Source organism: Aquarana catesbeiana, linkage group LG08 (genome assembly GCF_042186555.1).
Source record: "Aquarana catesbeiana isolate 2022-GZ linkage group LG08, ASM4218655v1, whole genome shotgun sequence".
Taxonomy (NCBI): Eukaryota; Metazoa; Chordata; class Amphibia; order Anura; family Ranidae; genus Aquarana; species Aquarana catesbeiana.
The window spans coordinates 97,508,387-97,535,226 of record NC_133331.1 but is presented as its reverse complement, the minus strand read 5'-3'; the positions used below and the strand labels follow the sequence as shown (position 1 = coordinate 97,535,226).

The window sequence follows — 26,840 nt, the reverse complement described above, 5'->3', positions numbered from 1 at the left end:
GGGAGGGAAGGCTGCTTCAACTCCCGTATAGGCTGTGCTGGGATATCCAGATGGAGGCAACCTACTGTAAACATCAAATGTTTCTTTTAATTTTCACACTTGCAATGGAAGAACAAAAGTTGGCATCTTTTTCTTACCTCCAGTTTCATAGAAGAACTGAACAACTTTTGCTTTTTAGTTTTTCAGTCTATACATATTTTCAACTCTAAATACATAGTTACATAGTAGGTGAAGTTGAAAAAAAGACACAAGTCTATCAAGTCCAACCTATGTGTGTGATTATATGTCAGTGTTACATTGTATATCCCTGTATGTTGTGGTTGTTCAGGTGCTTATCTAATAGTTTTTTGAAACTATTGATGCCCCCCGCTCAAACCACTGCCTGTGGAAGGGAATTCCACATCCTTGCCGCTCTTACAGTAAAGAACCCTCTACACAGTTTAAGGTTAAACCTCTTTTCTTCTAATTTTAGTGATAAATAATAATAATAATATTAAATAAATACACATCCCATCATGTAATAAGTTGACCATTTGATATTTCAGTCAACCCTGACAAACATAGATAACTGACTTACGGAAGAGTTTGAACTGCTGTCAGGTTTTAATTGCTGTGTCCCAGTTCTTGTGATTTTTTTCTCACTTTCTGTTCTGATGCCAGCTTTCACTGTGACAGAAAGTATAGGGATATACCAACATTAACAATTATCAGAATTGGAAGTAAGGGGAAAATTTCTCCACGATGACAACAGTCCTGGTGTTAACTAACAAAGTTGCAATTTCCCCTTGCCTCGGGAAGATTTGGAACTGTTTTGACACTTACATTATGTTAATGCCATGTCTGTGATTTGGTGAATATTGATGTGAGACATAGGAAGGCAACTAGCATTTTCAAAAGGCCAACAATGGCAGCTGCTGTACTTAAAGTGGATGTAAACCCAATGTCATCCTTTCTAAACTACTGCCATAGGGGTTATCTATAAGGATATACATGCCTCCTGCAAGTATCTTTACCTGTCAAATGTCTCCCCTCTGTCTGTTATGAGACCTGAAAAACTGCAGATTCTGTGGGTGGGTCTGTTGTCTGGAGCTCGGTGGGTGGAGTCGTGATGTCAGTAGACTACCTGCCCACCTCTACACTCCCCTTGTCAATATGCATTTTGCCCTGTGTATTTCTTACACTGAACTTCTGCTATGATCTCTAACATCCAGTGAAAAGACAGGAAAGTAACCACATGACTTCAGCATGCCAAATCATGCTGAGGTGTGGAACAGCCAATCCTTGCAAAGCTGCTGAAGAAAAGAGTGGGAATTAAAAAACAATGCATGTCTTAGGCTAGTGCACGAGATATGTAAATCACCTGTCACTCACAGCAAGGGGGAGGATTTGACAAAGTTTTTCTCTGTTTGTCAAGATTTATCTCACTGAACAATAAAAGAGGATTACTCCGAGCTGGATTAACTCTTTGTGGCAAGACTGGGCTCAAATGATAGGAAATCTTATACTCTACATTACGACATAAAAAAATAAAATAAAACATTTCGGGTTTACATCCACTTTAAGAGAGTGGTAGGATGGCCAGACAATGTAACATTTGACTGGCAGCACTTCCATAATTCGTAACATTTTATCTGGCTATTCATTTATGCATGTGCTGTGGCGAGGGTAAGATGAAGGCGTGTTATGATGCTGCCAGGTTATTAGGGGGAATAATCAAGACTGAAATATATATTTTCTCTCATGTCTGACTATTCCTCCCTCCAGGGAGCTGTTGGGTATCTGACTTCCCCATTGGTAGAAGACAAAATGTCATGTGTATAGGTAACCTAAAAGAAGCCTGCACTAAAAGAGATGTAAGGGCTGTTGACTGGGAAATGTAGAAAAACAGTAATTATATGAGAATATTTAAAGATGTCAGCATCCTTATTCAGTTAAAGGGTTCCTATTTATAGAGGTTAGTTGTTAAAGTACACCTGATAGAAATATATGTCCTATCCATTGCTAACCATCTTCTGAAAATGCTAGTTTCCTGGCTGGCTTCATTACATTCTGAGTCACTGACCTGGATCACATAAGCACCAAATGAAGTGAGAACACTTGACCTGCATGCCTGTACTGGGTCAATGATGCAAAAGTACTGAAGCCATTGGATCAGTACGACAAACAAACAACCAGCTTTTTTACAAGGGGAGGCCAGAAAAGGCAGCCTACCTATTTCTTTTATAACTGGTTTCCCTTTAATTTTACTTATACCCAAACTGACCTTATAAAATAACCCTAGTGCAAATACACACATGTAGAAGAGGAATAAAATAGGGCATGAGTGTAACCCCCATACCTTCAGAACATCCTGTGTCTTGTATCTCCATCATGGTGATTCAACGGTTGGGAAGGGCGCATACACAACATTGCTCCAATCGATCGCCCAGTCATCTTAGAGCAGGGCGGGCACAGACAATACATTATTCTGGGTGTCTGGTTTAGTAGCTCAAGCCGTTTGCATATTGGCAGCCCTCCCAGCTTTAGAAACTGAAACAAAATTAGTAGGTTATATTTAGAGGTCAGAGCAGCTCTTCCATTAGCAACTTTAGAAAAGTAGATAAAAAAAAAAACTTGAAATATGGTATTATAAAAAATAGTCGGATAGACCTAATGTGGTATTTAATGTATGCACTGTTGTGTATGAATCAATAGGTATTTTTGTTGTCAGCAAATGTTTAGGTTATTTTTAGGTAAGACAGGCTTTTTATTCAATCTTTTTTTGTGAATAACAGAAAGAAAGTCAAGACAATTCTGCCTTTGATTCAGTTAATAAATCTCTGACTCTAATCTTACTGCAGGGATGGAAAGATCGCCCTTCATAAAGTTCACAGCTCTGTCAGTATCCAGTTCAGTGCACATGAGCAGGATGTGAACTGCGTGGATTGTCATGGAGGAATTATTGTCAGCGGCTCCAGAGACAGGACTGCAAGGGTAAGTCCTCTTGAAGCTGTCACTCCATCATTCCATGTGACTGCAGAGTTCCACATTTCCAGTGAATGAGAGAGATGCCTCTACTGTAAAGTACATTACTCACAACTCATGTTGAAAGTTGATTAGTTCAAAAGGTATGCATGGTGGGGAGAGCTGCCGGACATGACTGCTGCTGCAATTCTCCTGGCTATTCTTTTTTTTCCTTTCACAGAGGTCAGGCTACTATGATCTGGATATTATTGGCAAGAAGTTAGCACTTTTTGTCAGCAGCCAAAAGTGAATTGTAGTAAAGTGAAACATCACCTTTATTATACGTTATAGCTAAGTTTAAAACTATTTTAGCCTTTTGTTATATTTCCTTACCCAATCCTCTGTGTACATTTTGCTTTATAAGGTGTTACACGGTCAAAGCTAAACATAGCACTCCACATCTTGCTCCATGCATTGCTGACTGGTGGCTACAATATTAGAGTAAAACCTTGGTTTGAGAGTAACTTGGTTTGAGAGCGTTTTGCAAGAGAAGCAAAATTTTTAAATACATTTTGACTTGATATACAAGCGATGTCTTGATATACAAGTAGCGTCACAACTGAGTATAAAAGAGAAGAGGGGTGCCTCTAAGTGTAGCAATATGGTTACATTTAATGAAGGTACAACATTTAGCAACTCACGTGGTTGATGATTAAAACAGGCACATCTAAGTATACAGGCATCCAGGGTAAAGCTGTTCACATAGACCGTCCTCCACACCGCCATCGACATCATCCGATCCACACTGCACTCCAAGAGCGCTTCAAGCCTCGCTTTCAGATCGCTCTACTGTGGGGTAGTCTTCCTGGTCACGATTACAGACAGAACGTGAGAGTTGGTGGTGCGGAGGATGGTCTATGTGGACAGCTTTACCCCAGATGCCTGCATACTTAGATGTGCCAGTTTTAATCATCAACCACGTGAGTTGCTAAATGTTGTACCTTCATTAAATGTAACTATATTGCTACACTTAGAGACGCCTCTCTTCTCTTTTATACTCTGTAGCTCCTGCTGGATTTTGCCTTTAATCCCCTTCTGGAGGCTGCCATTTGTAAATGAACATTTTATGGTTACACAACCTATCACATTGCTATAATATTTTTATATGGACTATAAACTGAAGGATTTATGAATAAATGGTTGTGGAATGAATCATCTGAGTTTCCATTATTTCTTATGGGAAAATTTGCTTTGATATACAAGTGCTTTGGATTACAAGCATGTTTCCGGAACAAATTATGCTCGCAATCCAAGGTTTTACTGTATATGTAATATTACATGAATGGTTGCTAGATAAGTGTAATTACAGGGGTTGTTTTTTCTCAAATCGTCTTCCAGGGCAGCATCTGAGAGATAGGCTCCTCCTCCCTGAAACAGGAAACACATTAGTCCACCATTATAAATTTCACAGTCTTACCTGCGTGCCTCAGTTGTTTGTGTTTCCTCTGGACCCACAGGAGCTGCAAAAGAAACGTTTATTATTTTACTTTTTATTATTATTATTATTATTATTATACAGGATTTATATAGCGCTGACAGTTTACGCAGCGCTTTACAACATTAGGGCAGACAGTACAAGTACAATACAATTCAATACAGGAGGTATCAGAGGGCCCTGCTCATTAGAGCTTACAATTTAGGAGGGAGGGTCAAGTTATACAAAAGGGTAATAGCTGTGGGGGATGAGCTAATGGAGAAAATAGTGCAGTTGTTAGATGGAGGCAGGATAGGCTTCTCTGAAGAGGAAAGTTTTCAGGGATCGCCTAAAAGTGGATACATTTGGAGACAGTCTGACAAATTGGGGTAGGGAATTCCAGAGGATAGGCGAGGCTCGGGAGAAGTCCTGGAGGCGGATATGGGAGGAGGTGATGAGGGAGCTAGAGAGCAGGAGGTCTTGGGAGGAACGGAGATGGCGATTAGGTTGGTATTTTGAGACTAGGTTAGTAATGTAGCTGGGGGCAGAGTTGTGGATGGCTTTGTAACTTATTGTTAGTATTTTGAATTTAATTCGTTGGGCGAGTGGTAGCCAATGGAGGGATTGGCAGAGAGGGGTAGCAGACACTGAGCGGTTTGTAAGGTGGATGAGTCTGGCAGCTGCATTCATGATGGACTGAAGGGGGGATAGTCTATTTAAAGGTAAGCCAATGAGGAGTGAGTTGCAGTAGTCAAGGCGAGAGATAACCAGGGAGTGAATCAGGAGCTTTGTGGTTTCACTGGTTAGAAAGGGACGTAGTTTAGAGATGTTGCGGAGGTTGAGGCAGCAAGCTTTGGAAAGTGATTGGATGTGGGGCCGAAAGGAGAGTTCAGAGTCCAGGATAACACCTAGCACCCTGACATGTGGGGACGGGTGGATGGTTTTGCCATTGCTCTTGACAGAGAAGTCAGGGGAAGAGGCACGTGGGGGAGGAAATATTATAAGCTCGGTTTTGGACAAGTTGAGTTTGAGGAAGTGGTGTAACATCCATACAGATATGTCGGTTAGTAAGTTAGTGATGCGTGAGGAGACTGATGGAGTGAGTTGAGGGGTGGAGAGATAGATTTGTGTGTCATCAGCATAGAAATTATATTAAAAGCCGTGAGAGGCTATCAACTGACCCAGGGAAGAGGTGTAGATTGAAAATAAAAGAGGTCCAAGAACAGAACCTTGGGGGACCCCGACAGAGAAGGGAAGAGGAGTGGAGGAAGTAGAATTGTAAGTGACACTGAAGGTGCGTTGGAATAGGTAGGATGAGAGCCACTGAAGAGCACAGTCATGGAGACCGAGCGAGTAAAGTTTTTTGAGGAGGAGGGGGTGGTCAACCGTGTCAAAGGCAGCTGAAAGATCCAGAAGTAGGAGTACAGAATAGTGTCCGTTGGTTTTTGCAGTTAGTATGTCATTTGTGAGTTTTAAAAGAGCAGTTTCTGTGGAGTGTTGGGGGCGAAATCCAGATTGAAGGGGATCAAGAAGGTTGTTTTTAATGAGGTGGTCACTCAGTTGGTTGTAAACCAGGCGTTCAAGGAGTTTAGAGGAAAAGGGGAGCAAGGAGATAGGGCGTAGGTTGTTAAGATTGGTAGGGTCCAAGGACGGCTTTTTGAGTATGGGGGTGACCAGTGCATGTTTTAGAGCATCGGGGAAGATGCCAGAGGTGAGGGAGAGATTGAAGATGTGGGTTTACAGAGTGTAGGATGGGGTCAGAGGGTGACCGTAGCATTTGAGAGGGAATAGGGTCCAGGGGACAGGTAGTTAGGTGGGCGATAGAAAGGAGTTTAGCAACTTCGTCTGTAGTAGCAGATTTGAATAGGGGGAGTGTCAGTTGTACCTGTTGAAATGGGGTCTTAGCTGGGGGAGATACCTGTAGAATGGAGATTTCATCACGGATTGTATCAATCTTGTTTTTGAAGTGATTAGCGATTTCCTGGGCAGTAAGTCAGTGGGTGGAGGCGGTGGAGGACAAAGTAGAGAGTTGAAGGTAGAGAAGAGTTTACGGGGATTGGATGAGAAGGTGTTAATAAGAGTTGTAAAATAGGTTTGATCCCCCAGATGAAGGCACGTATACCCTGTGCCGAAGACGCGTAGGGGAGGGGCAGGACGGAGCTTTCTACACACAGACAGGCAGAGGATTGAACACCGCACCGCACGCCACAGGATTCATCTGTATTGCATGTTTTGGATAGGATGGTGCACTGACGCACCCAAGCATTGTGAGTACCCTCCTGGAGGGATTGTTTTTAGGGCTTTTCAAATAAATTCCTGGTGGTATTATGCTATGAGTCTCCTTTCTTTCATATATGTCACCATTTGAGCGAGATACAGATCATCACCAGCATACCCTGTGTGAGCCCTGGAGTGGCTCTAATGCGTGTTTTGACACTGTTTAGCTACTGTGTCACACGCTCTAAGGTGAGCGCATTATCCATTGGGGGTCACTGGAGAGCACTGCAGCATGCCTTAATGTGCACATCTCATAAGAAGAGCATGAGGAATATTTAGCACTTTTTCAAAAAAAACAGCATGAGGATTGCCTGCTATTTGTTTGGACACTATTGTGCACTTTGATTTATATACTCTTATGAATGGCTTGGACTGAGATATATTCATTTGTATGAATTGGTTTCGGACACTTTATTTATCAAGTAGCACTTATATATTTTTTTTATTTATTTTATTTTAATCATTTAAAGGATTTTTTTTTTTTTTTTTCTCACATTTTTTTGCATGGTGCATGTTACCATTTTTCATATATTCAATTGTGGATTATAGTCACTTTCTTCACAGGTGTGTGACACTGTTTATAATTTATAATAATTTTTAATATTGTATAGATTTATTATATTCTTTGTTCACGTATTTATAGCCTTTAGCGCATACACATATATTTATTTATTTTTGTAAAATAGGTTTGCTTGGCAGTGTGGAGGAAAGAATAGTATTTTTGGAGGGCAGATTTGTATTGGTTGAAGTCTTTGAGAGACTTAGTCTTGTGCCACAGACGCTCAAGAGCGCGACTACGTTTTTTGAGAATTTTAGTGTCAGCTGTTTGCCAGGGTTGTAGGGGTCGAGGCCTGATTCTGCGTGTAGTGAGGGGAGCGAGCTTGTCAAGGGTGGAGGACAGAGATTTATTGTAGATGGACGTGGCTTGGTTGGGGCAGGACAGGGGAGAGATTTTGTCATAGAGGTGGTCAGTAGCAGAATAGAGGAGAGAGGAGTTGAAGTTGCGAAAATTTCTACGGGTGATGGTTAGGCGATTGGAGGGAAAGGTGGTGGAAGACAGGGGGAGAGAGAAACTAATAAGGTGGTGGTCGGAGAGAGGAAAAGGATTGTTTGAGAAGTTGCATGGAGTGCATAGGTAGGAGAATACAAGGTCAAGCGTGTTGCCATCAGAGTGAGTAGAAGCCTGTACCCATTGCTTCAGGTCAAATGAAGAGGTTAGACTAAGAAGTTTAGAAGTAGCAGGAGTGTTTGTATTAGCAGGGATGTTGAAATCACTGAGAAGGATTGTGGAAATATCCGAAGAGAGAAAATAGGGTAGCCAGGCAGAAAACTCATCAAGGAAAGTTGATAATGGTCCAGGGGGCCAGTAGATCACAGCAATTCTTAGGGAAGTAGGAGAGAATAGACGTATACAGTGGGCTTCGAATGAAGAGAGGGAAAAAGAGGGAGGAGGGTGAATAACCTGGAAGGTGCTCTGGGGGGATAGGAGGAATCCCACTCCACCTCCCTTGCGTCCATTAGGCCTAGGGGAGTGAGTCCAGTGAAGGCCACCCTGGGAGAGGGAAGCAGGAGTGTCCTATTCGTGGAGCCAGGTTTCGGTGAGAGCAAGTAGATTAAAGGAATTAGTGACAAAGAGGTCATGAACAGCAGTGAGTTTGTTGCAGACAGAGCGGGCGTTCCAGAGGGTGCAGGAGAGAGGGAGGCTGGTGTTGGGAAGAAGAGGAATGGAGACTAAATTGTGTAGATTGCGACTACTGCCAGAGGGTGTAGGGTGATGGTGATGGGTGTGTTGGGCACAGTTAAATAAGGGGGGCCCAGGGTTTGGGGAAATATCTCCAGCGATTAGGAGAAGCAGAAAAGTGAGGGAGGTAATATGAGAATATGATTTGTATGAGGGGACATGCTTCAGTATCCTGGGGGGTATGTTAGCAAGTGGGCTTAGAGTTAGAAAGAGGTGATGAGTGCAGTAATAGGGGGAGGGGAGATGTGAGGGTGATATGTACAGATTGTGGGGTGGAGCAGAGGGATGAAGAAAAGAGAGTTTGAGGAGTGAGGCAGCAATTGTGAAAAGGAGGAGAGGTAAAGAGTGCATGTTTCAGAGAGGAAGATGATAAAATTTGGAAATGGGGTCACCTGCAGTCTGTTATAGTTAGCTTTGTGCAAATCGCTGAAGTGCAAGAGCAGAAGTGCCACTTATTTAAAGAACCCCACTTCTTTGGAAGAACCCCCTGTATGTGCAGCCCCCTGTATGTGCTCCCCCGTAAAGAAGGCCTTGTTTTTATACTGTGTGTTGGGTGTGGGTTGAATCTGGCAATTAATCAGTTAGGAGGGGATATTAGGAACACAGCTAGCAGGGCATAATTTTCACACCACAATCAAACTGCAAGGGGACTAAAAGGCCAAAATTGTAAAGATAAGGGAACCCATAATTTAGGTAAGACTTAATGGCTAAATAAACATTGAAATAATGTGAGCATGGCTACAGATGGAGTTGAAACAGTGGTGACAAACAGATTTACCAAATATGCATTTGTGCAGTCAGTCAATATTCAGTTTTAAGGTATGTGGAGGTATAAACGCAGATTTACCAAATATGCATTTGTGCAGTCAGTCAGTATTCAGTTTTAAGGTATGTGGAGGTATAAACGCAGGTTTACCAAATATGCATTTGTGCAGTCAGTCAATATTCAGTTTTAAGGTATGTGGAGGTATAAACGCAGGTTTACCAAATATGCATTTGTGCAGTCAGTCAATATTCAGTTTTAAGGTATGTGGAGGTATAAACGCAGGTTTACCAAATATGCACTTGTGCAGTCAGTCAATATTCAGTTTTAAGGTATGTGGAGGTATAAACGCAGGTTTACCAAATATGCATTTGTGCAGTCAGTCAATATTCAGTTTTAAGGTATGTGGAGGTATAAACGCAGGTTTACCAAATATGCATTTGTGCAGTCAGTCAATATTCAGTTTTAAGGTATGTGGAGGTATAAACGCAGGTTTACCAAATATGCATTTGTGCAGTCAGTCTCTGTGCTAGTTGCAGGAGACCCCTGTCAGCATCCCATTCAGCCCAGTGGGCCTTGGGAGGGTGAGCAGGTGCAGCAAACTTGAGCAGCAATGCTCTGCCTGAGATTGCCTGGCTTACCCCCTGACGCTGGACAGGTAGGTGTCCCTCTACTGTAATTTTTGTCCTCTGTTTCATCCAGGATGTCCGCGCCCGCCTGATTGCCGTTAGTTTCACCGCGATCGGTGTCCTACACACTCTGCAGAACAAGCCTCCCCTTGTGGAGGCTCTGCAGGGTGTACCAAGATGGCGCTGACGCCATTTCCGGTTCCGGGGCAGTGGCCATTTTCCCGGAGCCCGCTGCCATGAGATACAGAGTGGGACTCCGGCGACGTCATCACTTTTCAATTTTGAAAAAAAAAAAAAAAAAAATATATATATATATTTATTTATTGGGATGTGTATCTTAATATGCATATATACTGCAGCAGGGTCGGTCCCCCTCCTTGTCGGGCACCCAGAAAAGAGGACACCGACTGCAGCGCATGTGCAGGTATATCCACCAACCTGCACGGGGTCAGCTGGGGGTGGGGCCGGAGCTTAAGCAGGTAGCAGTTAAAAAGGCCCCTCTAAGCAGAGGATCCTGGTGGCTGACTATGTCTGACGCTTCTCCACCCTGCCCTGCAGATCCTGCAAGCCAGGACAGCTCCAAGGTAAGCCAGAATACTCCAGAGTCACCTCTGTCTTAACCTTACTGTAAAACTACCTACTAACGGGCAGCTTTTTACCGCCTACCTCACGGGGCCCCTTTTTTATGCTTGATTTTAGGCAAAGACCCCTGAGGAAAGGAAAGTGAAAAGCAACAAAACCTGTGCTTCATGCAGCCACCGGTTTTCTCCCGAATGGAAAAAACCCGTATGTCAAAAATGTATAGACAAAATGGTGGCCAAAGAATTGCAAGGGTATCTGAAAGATCTACTCAGCTCTTTCAAGAAAGAAATACAGAGCGCCATGGCGCCACTACGCTCAGCTATTGAAAAGTTGGAAGCGCCATCAAGTGCCAGTCAGACCAGTACCCCGTCTACCAGCGCAACATGCGTTCCTTCAGGTAACAGGGAACAGACAGAACAGGAGGAGGATTTGGATGAATCCAAACAATCCGAATCAGAGGATGGACTTTGCTCAGACTCTGATGAGGAAGATGCTATTTCAGAGGGCAACTTATTTCTCTCAGAGGATACGGATAGCCTTCTAAAAGCCATAGCAGACACGCTAGGGATTAAAGAACAAAGGGCCGCAGAGCTCACAATACATGACAAGATGTACAAAGAGCTACAACCCAGGAAGCCTAGAACGTTCCCTGTACACCAAACTCTCAAAGATATCTTTAAAAAAGAGTGGGAAGACCCAGAGAAATAACTCTTCATTCCAGCAACAGTCAAACGCAGATACCCGTTCGCAGAGACAGACACCAAAACTTGGGCTAAATGTCCCAAAGTGGACGCCTCTCTGGCAAAAGTCACAAATAAATCTGACTTAGCCTTTGACGACGCAGGTACCTTAAGCGACCCCATGGACAAAAAGATAGAAGCCCTTTTAAAAAGGGCCTGGGAAGCAGGAGCTGTGAACCTAAATCCGGCAATAGCTTCCACCTGCACAGCCCGGACTTTATTAATCTGGTTAACCCAGCTACAAGAACTACTGGAGAGTGACACACCGAGGGAAGAATTGATAAAAACCATTCCTATACTAACCAGAGCGGCAGCATTTCTAGCAGATGCTTCAGCCGAAACCGTCAGAATATCTTCAAGGGCCACAGCTCTGCTCAGCTCAGCCCGAAGAGCCCTGTGGCTAAAGTCTTGGGGAGGTGATATCTCCTCCAAGAACAGACTGTGTGGGATTCCATTCACTGGAGACCTACTTTTTGGGCCTGAACTAGAAACAGTCCTAGACAGGACCACAGCAAAGAACAAGGGTTTTCCCCAAACCAAAAAAAAGGGAAGGCGCCCTTTCGACAATTCAAAACATTCAACAAGCCGGGAACAAAAAAACGCTGGGGACATCAAAACAAAAAAGGCAAGGGTGAATTCATCCTCAAGCCTCCTAACCCAAAGAACAAAAAACAATGACTGCCACCAGGTGGGGGGCAGACTCTCAGCTTTTTCCCACCAATGGATGGAAGGAACAAAAAACAAATTCATCATATGCACCATAACGGATGGCTACGCGATAGAATTCTCCACCTGCCCCCCAACAAAGTACCTGGTGACAATGCTGCCAAGGGACAACGATCGAGCAAAGGCATTTTTGGAATCACTGCAGAACCTAATGGATCAGAAGGTGACTTGCCATGTACCTCAGGAAGAGGAAAAAAGGCGTGTTTTATCCCCATATCTTTGCAAGGAAAAAACCGTCAGGCAAGCTAAGACTCATACTGAACCTCAAACCTCTCAACCGAGGAATAAAATACAAAAAATTCAGAATGGAGTCTATTTACTCGATCAGGAACATCCTTCCACGAGAGACATTCATGGTGACAATAGACCTACAGGATGCTTACCTACATGTCCCCATAAAGGAGGATCATCAAAAATTCCTGAGGTTTGCAATACAAGGGCCACTACTCTGCACCTACAATACACAGCTCTGCCTTTTGGCATCTCTTCAGCACCAAGAATCTTCTCAAAGATAATGGCAGAAGCGCTGAAAGGTCTAAGACAACAAGGTATTGGCATAATACCATATTTAGACGATCTACTGTTTTTTGCGGATTCAGCAGATGCATTAGAGAACAACCTGCCCACAAGTATGTCCTATCTGCAAAACCTGGGATGGATAGTGAATGCAGAAAAATCACAGATGACCCCAAGCCAGAGAGTGGTATATTTGGGCTATGTACTGGACTCCAGATTAACGAAAACCTTCCTAACGGAAGAAAAAAATGAAAGAATCACACAGGCAGTAACCTCCCTAAGAGAGGCCAACGCCATAACAATCAGACAAGGAATGGCCATACTAGAGCTGATGACGTCTTCTATTCCAGCTATCACCCGGGCACAGATCCACATGAGACCTCTACAGAACTACATTCTGTTCAAGTGGGATGGCAGCCACTCATCCCTAGACAGGTACATTCCGATTCTGACTTCAGTCAAACAAACACTCCAATGGTGGCTCAATCCGCTTCGATACATTGAAGAGCGCAAATGGGCTCAATCCAAACCGATCAGGATCACCACCGATGCAAGCGCCCTAGGCTGGGGAGCACACATGGAGGGCCTCTGCTCACAGGGAAGATGGACCTCCAAATGGTCCCAAGCCTCCTCAAACATGAGAGAACTGAAAGCTGTGGGGAAAGCATTAAAAGCGTTCAAACCAGTGATACAGGGGAGAGACGTAAAGGTGCAATCGGACAATGCCACAACTGTGGCATACCTAAACAGGCAAGGTGAGACAAAGTCCCGAAGCTTGATGAAGCTGACGGAGACAATCCTACTATGGGCAGAATCAAACATAAAGTCAATATCAGGTATTCATCTGAAAGGAACAGACAATACACTGGCAGACTTCCTGACCCGAAAAATCATAAAACAGACGGAGTGGTCACTGAACCAAACAATCTTTGCAGAAATCACTCAAAAGTGGGGAGTACCCGAGGTAGATCTATTCGCCTCCAGAGCGAATACAAAATCTCCAACATCCTTCTCGCTGGACCCCACAGATTGCAACAGCGGAGTAGATGCCTTCAACCAAAGCTGGGGATGGCGACTATGCTATGCATTCCCTCCAACTGCTATAATACCAAGGGTAATTAAAAAAATAAAGGCAGAGAGAGCAATGGTGATACTAATAGCACCACACTGGCCCCAAAGGGCATGGTTCAGCCACTTGAAAAACCTCAGCATCCAACCTCAGCTGACACTGACGAACCGGCCAGATCTCCTGTCACAGGGCCCAATCAAACACCCCAATCACAGGATTCTGAAGCTTTCAGCTACTGCTGAAAGGGTAAGACTTCAGAACAAAGGACAGTCAGACAAGGTAATCAATACCATCCTAACCAGCAGGAAGCCCGTGACTAGGGCAATCTACGAGAAAGTGAGGAAAAAGTTTGTCTCTTGGAACAGAAACAAACCAATTTCCAACAGAGGAATAATCCCAACAATCCTGGATTTCCTACAAGATGGAGCAGACAAAAATATCTCCCCAGGCACGCTAAAGGTACAAGTTGCAGCACTCTCCTCGTTCATGGACAACAGACTAGCAGAGGACCCGCTGATAAAGAGATTCCTAATGTCGCTTAAAAGAGCTAGACCAGTCAAAATTAATAGAACCCCAACTTAGGACATGGCCACAGTGCTTAGAGGATTTCTTTCCCCTCCATTTGAATCAATGGAAGATAGCTCAGACAAAAACCTCACTCTAAAGACTGCACTTCTTGTGGCCCTAGTATCAGCCAGAAGAGTGAGTGAAATCCAAGCTGTCTATAATGGAACCATACTGCCTAATACAATTAGACAAAATAATTCTCTCTCCAGACCTGGCCTTTCTACCCAAGGTCTCCTCGACATTCCATAGAACCCAAAATATCATCATACCTTCGCTTCCAAAAACTATGAATAGTGAAAAAAGAGACACTTACAACAAACTCGATGTAAGAAACACACTCATAACATACTTCGAAAGAACAAAGGAATGGCGAAGAATGACCTCCTTTTTGTCCTTTACGCAGGAGTCAACAAAGGGAAACAGGCTTCCAAGAATACCATCAGCAGATGGATAAGAATGGGCATTCAGACGACCTATGAGGCACAAAACCTCACTCCGCCAAACAGGATCAGAGCACACACAACCAGAGCCTGGGCAACTTTGGTCGCAGAGAAAGCTGGGGCAACTCCGGAGCAGATCTGCAGGGCAGCGACATGGTCGAGCTTCAGTACCTTCGCAAAGCACTACCGTATAGACCAGCTGTCCGACCAAGACCAGGTATTTGGTCTCAAGGTGCTCCAGTCTCTATCCCACCCTAGTAAGTATTACTTGATACATCCTCTCAGATGCTGCTCTGGAAGACGATTCGAGAAAATAGAGTTAGGTACCTGGTAACTCTTTTTCTAAGAAGTCTTCCAGGGCAGCACTAGTTCCCACCCTTGAAACGACAAATACCAGGTACAACGGGGGAGCTTTTCAACTAACTGAGATTTCCTTCGGTGCTTTAATACAACTGAGGCACGCAGGTAAGACTGTGAAATTTATAATGGTGGACTAATGTGTTTCCTGTTTCAGGGAGGAGGAGCCTCGAATCCCACTGCTGCCACCAATGTCACGGAACGTCCCACACTCCGCTTGAGTGCTTCCGTCAGTATATCGCTTCCTAAGTTCTGGAACACGAGTCCAATGGATCTGGCTATAGGAACCCCCAAGAACTAGACAACACCAGTCTTGGAGTACATCAGGACTAACTCTTTATTTGAGATCTCACACAAATTTATACAGCAGGATGACTCAAAGCTAACCTAATTAACATGAGCTAATTTACTAAAAAATTTACCCAGACCAGATGACTCAGAGACATGACCTGTAGGACACAGACTTGTGGGCACCGAGCTTCACACAGTAGTATAAACACAATAGCAGGAGCTAATTACAATTAACAATACAAACAACAATCCCCCCCCCCCCTCCTCAGCCTAGTCATCAACAGTTCGTCTCCTAGCCAGTCCTGGAGGCTAATGTGATCAGCTCACTCAATTAACAGGTTGAGTTCACAATCAAACAAACCAATAATAGTCTCTACATACATCCTTGGAGATATTGTGGACAAATATTACTGTCCCATTTTAAGTAGTCCAAGATATATTTTCTCACTCACCCTGTGCCAGGATAGCACAGGGTGACTTAGACATAAGAGGTATACGGGGAGCTGAAACAAGGACATCCCCTACTTTCCAAGGGATTCTGAGTTCCATGGGCCCTCCCATCACAGAGCCTATCTCTCAGATGCTGCCCTGGAAGACTTCTTAGAAAAAGAGTTACCAGGTACCTAACTCTATTTTTTTACTACACATAGGAGCTTTCTTTTGTGTGCAGATCACCCAAAACAAAAGGATGACTAAAAGGAAGCAACAAGTGAATTAAGAATAAATAGAGAGGAAAGTATTAAAAATTGAACTTTACTCATAACAGTGATAAAAAAATAATGTTCTTGGCAAGGAACATACATTCCACATGAATAATTATGCTAATAAAATTAGTGTGTGCTACAGCATTGTTCCTGTTTCTTCTTGCTGGAGGTTGCCATTTTGCCCAGAGCCCCTGAAGCTCAGAGGCCCCAAGTGGCAGTAAATCTTTAGGCTTTCAGCAGATCGGCCTCTGGTGGCTCTGATTTTTGGCAGTGTCGAAAATGGAGAGCAACTGAGCATTTGCAGAACAGGGTGAGACAGCATATTACTGGACTTTAACCACTTCAATACAGGGCATTTATACACCCTTCCTGCCTAGACCAATTTTTAGCTTTCAGCACTCTCACACTTTGAATGCCAATTACTCAGTCATGTAACACTGTACCCAAACAAAATTTTTATCATTTTTTTCATACAAATAGAGGTTTCTTTTGCTTGTATTTAATCACCACTGAGTTTTTTATTTTTTGCGACATAAGTGAAAAAAGTGTGAAAATTTTGAAAAAAAAAACACTTTTTTTTTAGTTTCTATGATAAAATTTTGCAAATAAGTCATTTTTGTTCAAAAAATTTGGGCTAAAAATTATGCTGCTACATCTCTTTGGTAAAAATAACCCAAATTAGTGGATATTATTTAGTCTCTGTGAAAGTTATAGAGTGTACAAGCTATAGTGCAAATCATTGAAAATTAATCACACCTTACATAGTACATAGTTACATAGTAGGTGAGGTTGAAAAAAGACACAAGTCCATCAAGTCCAACCTATGTGTGTGATTATGTGTAAGTATTACATTGTATATCCCTGTATGTTGCCGTCATTCAGGTGATTATCTAATAGTTTCTTGAAGCTATCAATGCTCCCCGCTGAGACCACCGCCTGTGGAAGGGAATTCCACATCCTTGCCGCTCTTACAGTAAAGAACCCTCTACGTAGTTTAAGGTTAAACCTCTTTTCTTCTAATTGTAATGAGTGGCCACGAGTCTTATTAAACTCTCTTCTGCGAAAAAGTTTTATCCCTATTGTGGGGTCACCAGTACAGTATTTGTAAATTGAAATCATATCCCCTCTCAAGCGTCTCTTCTCCAGAGAGAATAAGTTCAGTGCTCGCAAACTTTCCTCATAACTAATATCCTCCAGACCCTTTATTAGCTTTGTTGCCTTTCTTTGTACTCGCTCCATTTGCAGTACATCCTTCCTGAGGACTGGTGCCCAGAACTGGACAGCATACTCCAGGTGCGGCCGGACCAGAGCCTTGTAGAGTGGGAGAAATATCGTTTTATCTCTGGCGTTGATCCCCCTTTTAATGCATGCCAATATTCTGTTTGCTTTGTTAGCAGCAGCTTGGCATTGCATGCCATTGCTGAGCCTATCATCTACTAGGACCCCCAGGTCCTTTTCCATCCTAGATTCCCCCAGAGGTTCTCCCCCCAGTGTATAGATTGATTCATATTTTTGCCACCCAAATGCATTATTTTACATTTTTCTACATTGAACCTCATTTGACATGTAGTTGCCCACCCCATTAATTTGTTCAGGTCTTTTTGCAAGGTTTCCACATCCTGCGGAGAAGTTATTGCCCTGCTTAGCTTAGTATCTTCTGCAAGTACAGAGATTGAACTGTTTATCCCATCCTCCAGGTCGTTTATGAACAAATTAAATAGGATTGGTCCCAGCACAGAACCATGGGGAACCCCACTACCCACCCCTGATCATTCTGAGTACTCCCCATTTATCACCACCCTCTGAACTCGCCCTTGTAGCCAGTTTTCAATCCATGTACTCACCCTATGGTCCATGCCAACGGACCTTATTTTGTACAGTAAACGTTTATGGGGAACTGTGTCAAATGCTTTTGCAAAATCCAGATACACCACGTCTACGGGCCTTCCTTTATCTAGATGGCAACTCACCTCCTCATATCACACCTGATGCACTGATGGCCTATCTCATTTCTTGAGACCCTGAAATGTCGGGAAAATACAAATACCCCCCAAATGACCCCTTTTTGAAAAGTAGACAGTCAAAGGTATTTAGTAAGAGGCATGGTGAGTTTTTTGAAGTTGTAATTTTTTCCCACAATTCTTGGGAAAATTTAAGAATGTTGTTTTTTTTCACAAAATTGTCATAATAACAATAATATAATAACAATTACACACAGCATATGCATACTTCCAATTACACCCAAAAATACATTTTGCTACTCCTCCCGAGTATGGCGATACCACATGTGTGTGACTTTTACACAGCCTGGCCACACAGAGAGGTCCAACATGCAAGGAGCACCGTCAGGGGTTCTAGGAGCATAAATTACACCTCTAATTTCCTAACGACCTATTACATTTGTGAAGGCCCTGGAGCACTAGGACAGTGGAATTACCCACAAAACGACCCCATTTTGGAAAGCAAACATCCCAACGTCTATTCCATGAGGCATAATGAGTCTTTTGAACAGTTAATTTTTTTCCACAAGTCTTCGGAAAACGTGGAAAGAAAATTAAAACGTATTTTTTTTTACACAAAGTTGTCAATTTATAAGATATTCCTAACACATAGCATGTATATAGCAAAAATTACACCCGAAAACACATTCTGCTACTCCTGAGTATGGCGATACCACATGTGTGAGACTTTTACACAGCCTGGCCACATACAGAGGCCCAACATTGAAGTAGTACCTTCAGGCGTTCTAGGAGCATAAATTACACATCTCATTTCATTCCTACCTATCACACTTTTGAAGGTCCTTGAGCACCAGGACAGTGGAATTACCCACAAAATGACCCTATTTCGGAAAGCAAACACCCCAGCGTATATTCTATGAGGCATGGGCTGCAGATAGGTACTCTGATGGGCTGCAGATAGGTACTCGGGTATTCTGATGGGCTGGAGACAGGTACTCGGTTACTCTGATGGGCTGGTGACAGGTAATTCGGTTACTCTGATTGCCTGGTGACAGGTACTCGGGTACTCTGATGGCCTGGTGACAGATACTCTGGTACTCTGATGGGCTACAGATAGGTACTCGAATACTCTGATGGGCTTGTGACTGGTACTCGGGTACTCTGATGGATGGTGACAGGTACTCAGATGGGCTATGACAGGTACTCAGATGGGCTGTGACAGGTACTCAGATGGGCTGTGACAGGTACTCAGATGGACTGTGACAGGTGCTCAGGTACTCATGTACTCAGATGAACTGTGACATGTACTTGGGTACTCAGATGGACTGTGACAGGTACTCGGGTATTCAGATATACTGTGACAGGTACTTGGGTACTCAGATGGACTGTGGCAGGTACTCGGGTACTCAGATATACTGTGACAGGTACTTGGGTACTCAGATGGACTGTGACAGGTACTTGGGTACACGGGTACTCAAATAAACTGTGACAGGTACTCGGGTACTCAGATGAACTGTGACAGGTAATCGGGTACTCAGATGAACTGTATCAGGTACTCGGTACTCAGATGAAGTGTGACAGGTACTCAGGTACTCGAGTACTCAGATGGGCTGTGACAGGTACTCGGGTACTCAGATGGACTGTGACAGATACTCAGGTACTTGGGTACTCAGATATTCTGTGACAGGTACTCAGGTACTCAGATGAACTGTGACAGGTACTCGGGTACTCAGATGGACTGTGACAGGTGCTCGGGTACTCAAATGGGCTGAGACAGGAACTCGGGTACTCAGATGGGCTGTGACAGGTACTCGGGTACTGAGATGGGCTGTGATAGGTACTTGGGTACTCAGATGGGCTGTGACAGGTACTCGGGTACTCAGATGACCTGCAACAGGTACTTTGATGGACTGTGACAGGTACTTTGATGGGTGGTGACAGGTCCTCTTTATTGGGGGGGCAATCAGTGTGGTTGGTGTACACTGTAAGCGGTAATGAGGTGTTACTGCAATCTCCTTCTCACACACGATCGGTGTGTGAGGAGGAGAACCCGGTAACATCTCATTACCGTGGTTTGTTGACATTCTGTGACCGGCTGTGATTGGACACAGCCGGTCCTGTGGTAAAGAGCCAATTTCATTGGCTGTTTACTGCGATCGGGGTTGGGATGTGTCAGGATGACAAGCCTCGTCCCCGATCGCCGTTCTGCGTGCGCCCTAGGGGCGTGCATGAGCGCCATGCACGTGGGCAGTACATGTGATCGGCTGGACACAGCCAGTCGCGTGGTAAAGAGCCATTTTTTATTGGCTCTTTACATGGATGGGCTGTGTCCGAGGGACACATTTCATCCCCGATCGCCGCGCTGCAGGCCCCTGGGGGCCCGCAGGATCGGCGAGAAGCCGAGGATGTCATATGACACACGTCGAGGATGGGAGATCCCATCTGCGAACGTAATATGACTATAGCCCGGTATTGAAGTGGTTAAACAGTATAGGCACTTATTTTTAATGTTTTACATAGTCACACCCGCAGGGATCTAGCATGACTTATTTTTCAAAATAAATTTCCACTTTAAATATAAATGTAAAGGGTAAATCTGCGTTAGGAACTAAAGTTAATAAGCAGCTGCGCACTATAACCCAGATACCAGGCACAAATAGTATATGTAAAAAGAGTGCAGCCCTAAACAATAAAGTGCATTAGTGCGAATACAGACAAATATCAAAATATACGTGCAGATAATCGACAGTATATAAACAATAATAACTGTGAATAAAATTTGAAGACACATATGCTAAATGACATCACATGTGAATAAAGTGCAATTGTGCAAACAAAAAGTTAATATAAAGCTGGATTCCATCAAAGAAAGTCTCATGGAAAAAGAGAGTGTTTGGAAATGACGATCATACACCTGAAGGCATGACACTCATCACCATAACAAAAATGGAGGCCTACCGAAAGGCCATCGACCCCTCTTACTCAGAGAGGTCACACAGCGCTTGGTTGGATCTCTGATCCACTGAGAAAAAAGTCCGGACGTTCTTCTCCTATGGCCATGAATGGTATACACCGGGAGGTTCACAGCAACTCAGGATGCAAGATGCAGTGTAGGAAGCCTTGATATTAGAATGTTTAGGGGAAAAAAAGGACTCCACATAGTGTGATACTGTCTCAACATCCGGTTTATTAAGCAGTACACTTACATAAAAGTCCAAGCTATGACCATGTCACAATCAACAGATCAAACAGATAAAATCCTTGTGAGTTTCAAGCAGCAATCGCGCAAGTGCAGCAGCATGTGTATATAGCTATCCCGACGATCGTTTCATCATAAATGACATCATCAGGGGTACCCCTGATGATGTCATTTATAATGAAATGATTGTCGGGATCATTTACTGCTTAATAAACTGGATATTGAGACAAAAACTTTCCGATATCGAGGCTTCCTACACTGTATCTTGCATCCTGAGTTGCTGTGAACCTCCCGGTGTATACCATCCACGGCCATAGGAGAGGAACATCCGGACTTATTAGTGGATCAGAGATCCAACCAAGCGCTGTGTGACCTCTCTGAGTAAGAGGGGTCACTGGCCTTTCGGTAAGCCTCCATTTTTGTTATGGTGATGGGTGTCACGCCTTCAGGTGTATGATCGTCATTTCCAAACACTCTCTTCTTCCATGAGACTTCCACTTTAAATATGATTAAAGAAATGAAGAATGCATAATAAATGTATTATGCCCTGAACACACGATCGGACATTCCGACAACAAAATCCATGTATTTTTTCCGACGGATGTTGGCTCAAACTTGTTTTGCATACACACGGTTGCACAAAGTTGTCGGAAAATACAATCGTTCTGAACGCGGTGACGTAAAACACGTACATCGGGACTATAAACAGGGCAGTAGACAATAGCTTTCGTCTCTTAATTTATTCTGAGCATGTGTGGCACTTTGTGTGTCGGAATTGTCTACACGCGGTCAGAATTTACGTGAACGGATTTTGTTATCGGAAAATTTTATAGCCTGCTCTCAAACTTTGTGTGTCGGAAATTCCAATGGAAAAAGTCCGATGGAGCCCACACACAGTCGGAATTTCCGACAACAAGCCCCAATCGCACATATTCTGACGGAAAGTCGGGCCGTGTGTACGGGGCATTATGCCCCGTACACACGGTCGGATTTTCCGACGGAAAATGTGTGATAGGACCTTGTTGTCGGAAATTCCTACCATGTGTAGGCTCCATCACACATTTTCCATCGGATTTTCCGACACACAAAGTTTGAGAGCAGGATATAAAATTTTCCGACAACAAAATCCGTTGTCGGAAATTCCGATCGTGTGTACACAAATCCGACGGACAAAGTGCCACGCATTCTCAGAATAAATAAAGAGATGAAAGCTATTGGCCACTGCCCCGTTTATAGTCCCGACGTACGTGTTTTACGTCACCGCGTTCAGAGCGATCGGATTTTCCGACAACTTTGTGTGACCGTGTGTATGCAAGACAAGTTTGAGCCAACGTCTGTCGGAAAAAATCCTAGGATTTTGTTGTCGGAATTTCCAAACAAAGTCCGACCGTGTGTACGGGGCATTACAGTTAGCAAGTGTGAAAGTATAACCACAAAGGTAATGGTGAGAAGGGATGCACTGAACCAAAAAGCTCTTCACAGAACCAGTATGTGGCACAGTAGAGCTTCCTTCTAACAGAAGTCATTCACATGTCTCATTCAATTACATATCCCACAAATAAGAAGATTTTTCCTCATTGCAGGACATTGGGCATAGCCAAGCAAATCATCCCTTTTTCTCCAACAATCAATTGTACATCCAAGGCTGCTGAGGAATAATACAGATACAGCCTGTAAATTGGTAGCATGTTGCCTTAAAAAAAAAAATAGGGCTGCTTTATAAAAAAAAAAAAAAAAAAAATCTGTAATCTTTAATCCTTCAGTTACAGCTTAGAAGTGACATCTATCACCTGGTTGGTTGGTATGGGGAACAATTTTGTAATTTTCTGCTGCTCCGCTTTAAATCAGTAATTATAAGACTAAACAGAAGGAGGGATGCATTATAAGCAACACCTACAAAAGCATACCCCATTTTATATATCGTTTTTTTCTGATACCAATGTTTAAAAATGATCATTGTCTGTGTCAGTTCATATTACAGTACAATATACATGAAAAGTATCACAGAGCACCACGTTCTACAGCAGATGCTTATAAATCTTTGCAGTGTGATGCAGAATTCTTCATTACAATGTCAAAAAGTAGCATGTTAAAAAAAAACACTGTGGTACACTGTGACATTCATTAAATACAGACCCTAGCCTGGTTACACTATGCTAGATTAACATACACACTAGCCATTAAAAAGCAAAAAAAAATATTGTCTCCAATTAAATGCCCAAATACACTGCTTGATGAAAGTTAGAGCAAAGTTGGGACCTAATTGAAGGACCAAGCATGTATAGCATAGACAAGACTGCAAAAAAATAAAAATCATTGCTGCATTGCCAGACTGGTAGCCTCAGCTCAGTGCAATTTCCGTCTTTTAGAGAGGTAATATACTCGTATTAAATTTTTTTTTTCTCTTTACTAGACCGTCTCTTCCTTCTCTTCCTCTTGTCTGTGACCTGGGGAGTGATACAGGACAACCTTGCATATGCCACCACAGCATGTGCAACAGTGCTCTGCTGACAACATATGCACGTTTACAAGGCACTCTGCCTCGACCAGCTGCTGATGTGCTGCTTGTACTGTTTGTACTCGGTGGGGCATATGTGTAGAGAAGTACATCCCTAGGTCACTTTCAAAGCACTTTTGCATTTACCTCAAATATTTGTGACTGCAGTTTATAACTCTACTAAAGGTATAGTAAATATATGGTACATATGTATGAAGGTAAAAAAAAAACACCCATTTTATACTGTCATAATTACAACTGTGTTAAAATAGTAAAGAGTAAGAATAAAGGAAAGGGGAAGAAACTTGGCTAATACTGTATGACCTTTCCTCCAATCCAGGCCTAAATTTGGACTGTTTGCCTACTTTAACCACTTGCTTACTCAGCACTTAAACCCCCTTCCTTCCCAGACCAATTTTCAGCTTTTAGCTCTTTGAATGACAATTGCGCGGTCATGCAACACTGTACCCAAATGACATTTTTATCATTTATTTTTTTCCCACAAATAGAGCTTGCTTTTGGTGGTATTTGATCACCACTGGGTTTTTTATTTTTTGTTAAAAAAATGAAAAAATGCTTATGGAGGAAATGCAAGCCAGGGCCATAGACAAATACGCAAAATTCTCCTTCATTTGGAGTATCTGGAGGCATTATTCCACTTCAGATAAGCTAAAACGCAGACTCACAGATGCGAAGGCACCTAGTCAAGTAGCAGAACCTACCAACTCTACACAAACAACCTAGCAATATAGGTTCCACCTTGGGATGAGGCTCGCTGTCCCCCTTCCTCCCCCCCTTCTCCTCTCTCCCCCCCTCTCTTACCTACCCTGCCAGTCTTCCTTCCTGCTCCCCCCCTCTTTTCTTTCCTCTTCCTGTCATTCTAACACTTTTCTTTATTATTATACTACCCCTTTGGGTTATCTATAGCCAAGACTTATAACTTACAGTATTCTGCTCTTTAGTATCAATTCTCTCACAACTTCCAACAGACTGGACAAAATACCAAGGTATATATGCTGTTGGCTTTCAAATGATCTGTCTGTTTATATTGAGTTCTTTGACATCTGGGCGCAGCATGATCCCGTTGGGGCGTCCAGATCTCGGGAATTTTTGTTAATAAGACTAATAGCAAAAGTTCTGAAAGCTGTAGAGACACCACATTATCTTCATATTGAAGACAGAACGCATAATATTGTACTGATCTGCCTATGTATGTTTCTTTCCTATTAAACCAGATTTCCCGATGTCGAGCATCTGGTCTTGTTAATGTATTCATCTTCCGTTGGGAAAATTACTTTATATGCAATAAAAACTTATTGAACCTAAAAAAATGAAAAAAGACCGAAGATTAAAAAAACGAAACCGTTTTATATTTTGTTGTAAAATTTTGCAAACGGGTAATTTTTCTCCTTCATTGATGTTTGCTGATGAGGATGCACTGATAGGCTTCACTGATGGGCACTGATAAGTCGGCACTGGTGGGCACTGATAAGTGGCATTGATGGGTGGCACTGAAGGGCATTGATAGGTGGCACTGTAGGGCACTGATAGGTGGCACTGGTGGGTGACAATGATAAGCAGCACTGCTAGGTAGCACTGATTAGGCACTGATTGGCACCACTGGTGGGCATTTATAGGTGGCGCTGGTGGGCATTGATAGGTGGCACTGATTTGTGGCACTGATGTGCACTGGTGGGCACTGGCAGGGGACACTGGTGGGCACAGATGAGGCAGGGGGCACTGGTGGGCACAGATGAGGTGGCTGTGCCTCTTCTTTTCACTGAAGCCAGTGATCGGCTTTTTTTTTCTCCACACGCTGTCAGCGTGAGGAGAAAAAAAATTACAGATCTTCTGTTCATATCATTGGCTGACAGCTGATCACGTAGTAAGGGACCGGGACTCCGATCTGCGATCACCAGAGTCTCATTGACTCTGTGATCACAGAGTCATATGATGGCCTCCTGGCAAAGTAGGTCCGCGCTGTAGCCATCATTCAGCTATACTGCGGACGGGAAGGAGTTAATACAGTAGAGTGGTAGAGAATAGACTCTCTTTTGTGAAACTACTCTCATGGCTAGAGTGAAGTTGTAGAGAAATAGTTTTTAATTTCAGTGCAAATATAGCTATATATATATATACACACACAGACAGTCCCTGAGTTACAAACAAAATAGGTTTTGTAGGTTTGTTTTTAAAGTGTTACTAAAACCAGGACCCTGCATTCAGTATATCTGGTTTCGCACAGTACACAGAACATGAATGCAATTATTTTAGTGAATATAAACTGCTAAATAACTTTCCTCATCAGCAGTATATAGCAGTCTTGTGACATCTATTAATAGTCTGGCTGAGCACTGGTTAAAGCTTGTAGCAGGATTGTTTTTTTATTCTTCTCTGACTGTCCTATAAGGCTGCATGACTCCTGACCCTCTGTCTGGACAGTGCTGATTGGCCCTGTGCCAATTGCATGCACACTCCACCCCAAAAAATAAACTCCCTAGCAATACACACCAAACTGAGCATGTGCAGAGTGCTCCCAGGGCTCTGTACTATCAGGAGATGGATTGGGGACGGTGGAAGAAGGTTAAGATCAGAGAAGACAGCCTTTTTACACAATGCGCAGGATTAAGCCCTTAGCTTCCACACTGAGTATAACAAGCATGCTTTACTGCAAATACAGACTGATTTTACTGTTGTGGTTTTAGTAACACTTTATGTTGAATGTGTATGTAAGTTGGAACAGGTACATTTTGTAACTGTAACGCCAGTCAAAAATGTTTTTTTTAAAGTTTTGGGTAGATAGCTCATGAAAAGGTTAACATTCCTGTAGTTTGCTTTGCTGTCTTTCTGTTGCCCCCTGTTCAGATGGTTTCACCTCACTTTTTGTTCCTGTGACAACTGGATTTTGAACATTTTGGGTTGTTGTGGAAACAAGGATTGGTGATAAAGCATCAGTAGTGGAGACACCTTTTTCCTATGATAACTCTTACAGGAGTGAATTTCCCTTCCTAGGGGTAGATTTCCTCTCACTTCCTGTTATCTCCCTCCGTTTATAAGTAGGAGTCGTATCTATGTAACTCGGGGTGTGTGTGTGTGTATATATATATATATATATATATATATATATATATATATTATCTTTTTTTTTTTTTTTTTATAGATTAGGATAGGTTTATATAGCTGGCACCCCATTGATTTCCCCCCCAACTTCTTTCCCAGTTCCTCTCTCAAAAAAAAGAGCCTTGTCTCCTCCCTTTCTGTGTTCATTGACTACTTATGCCATGTACACACAGGCGGACTTTTCGGCATCAAAGGTCCGACGGTCTTTCCGACGGACTTCCAACAGACTTTCGGACGAACGGAC

The 26,840-nt window shown here is 43.0% G+C and overlaps 1 protein-coding gene across 1 annotated transcript in view; it reads left to right on the top strand.

Moving 5' to 3' along the window:
* The window catches only part of FBXW4 (F-box and WD repeat domain containing 4), a 334,157-nt gene that overhangs the window by 100,119 nt on the left and 207,198 nt on the right, over positions 1-26,840 (top strand). Inside the window, exon 4 of the mRNA XM_073596185.1 lies at positions 2,841-2,973. Coding sequence (XP_073452286.1) covers positions 2,841-2,973 — 133 coding nt within the window. The remainder of the gene's footprint in view (positions 1-2,840; positions 2,974-26,840) is intronic.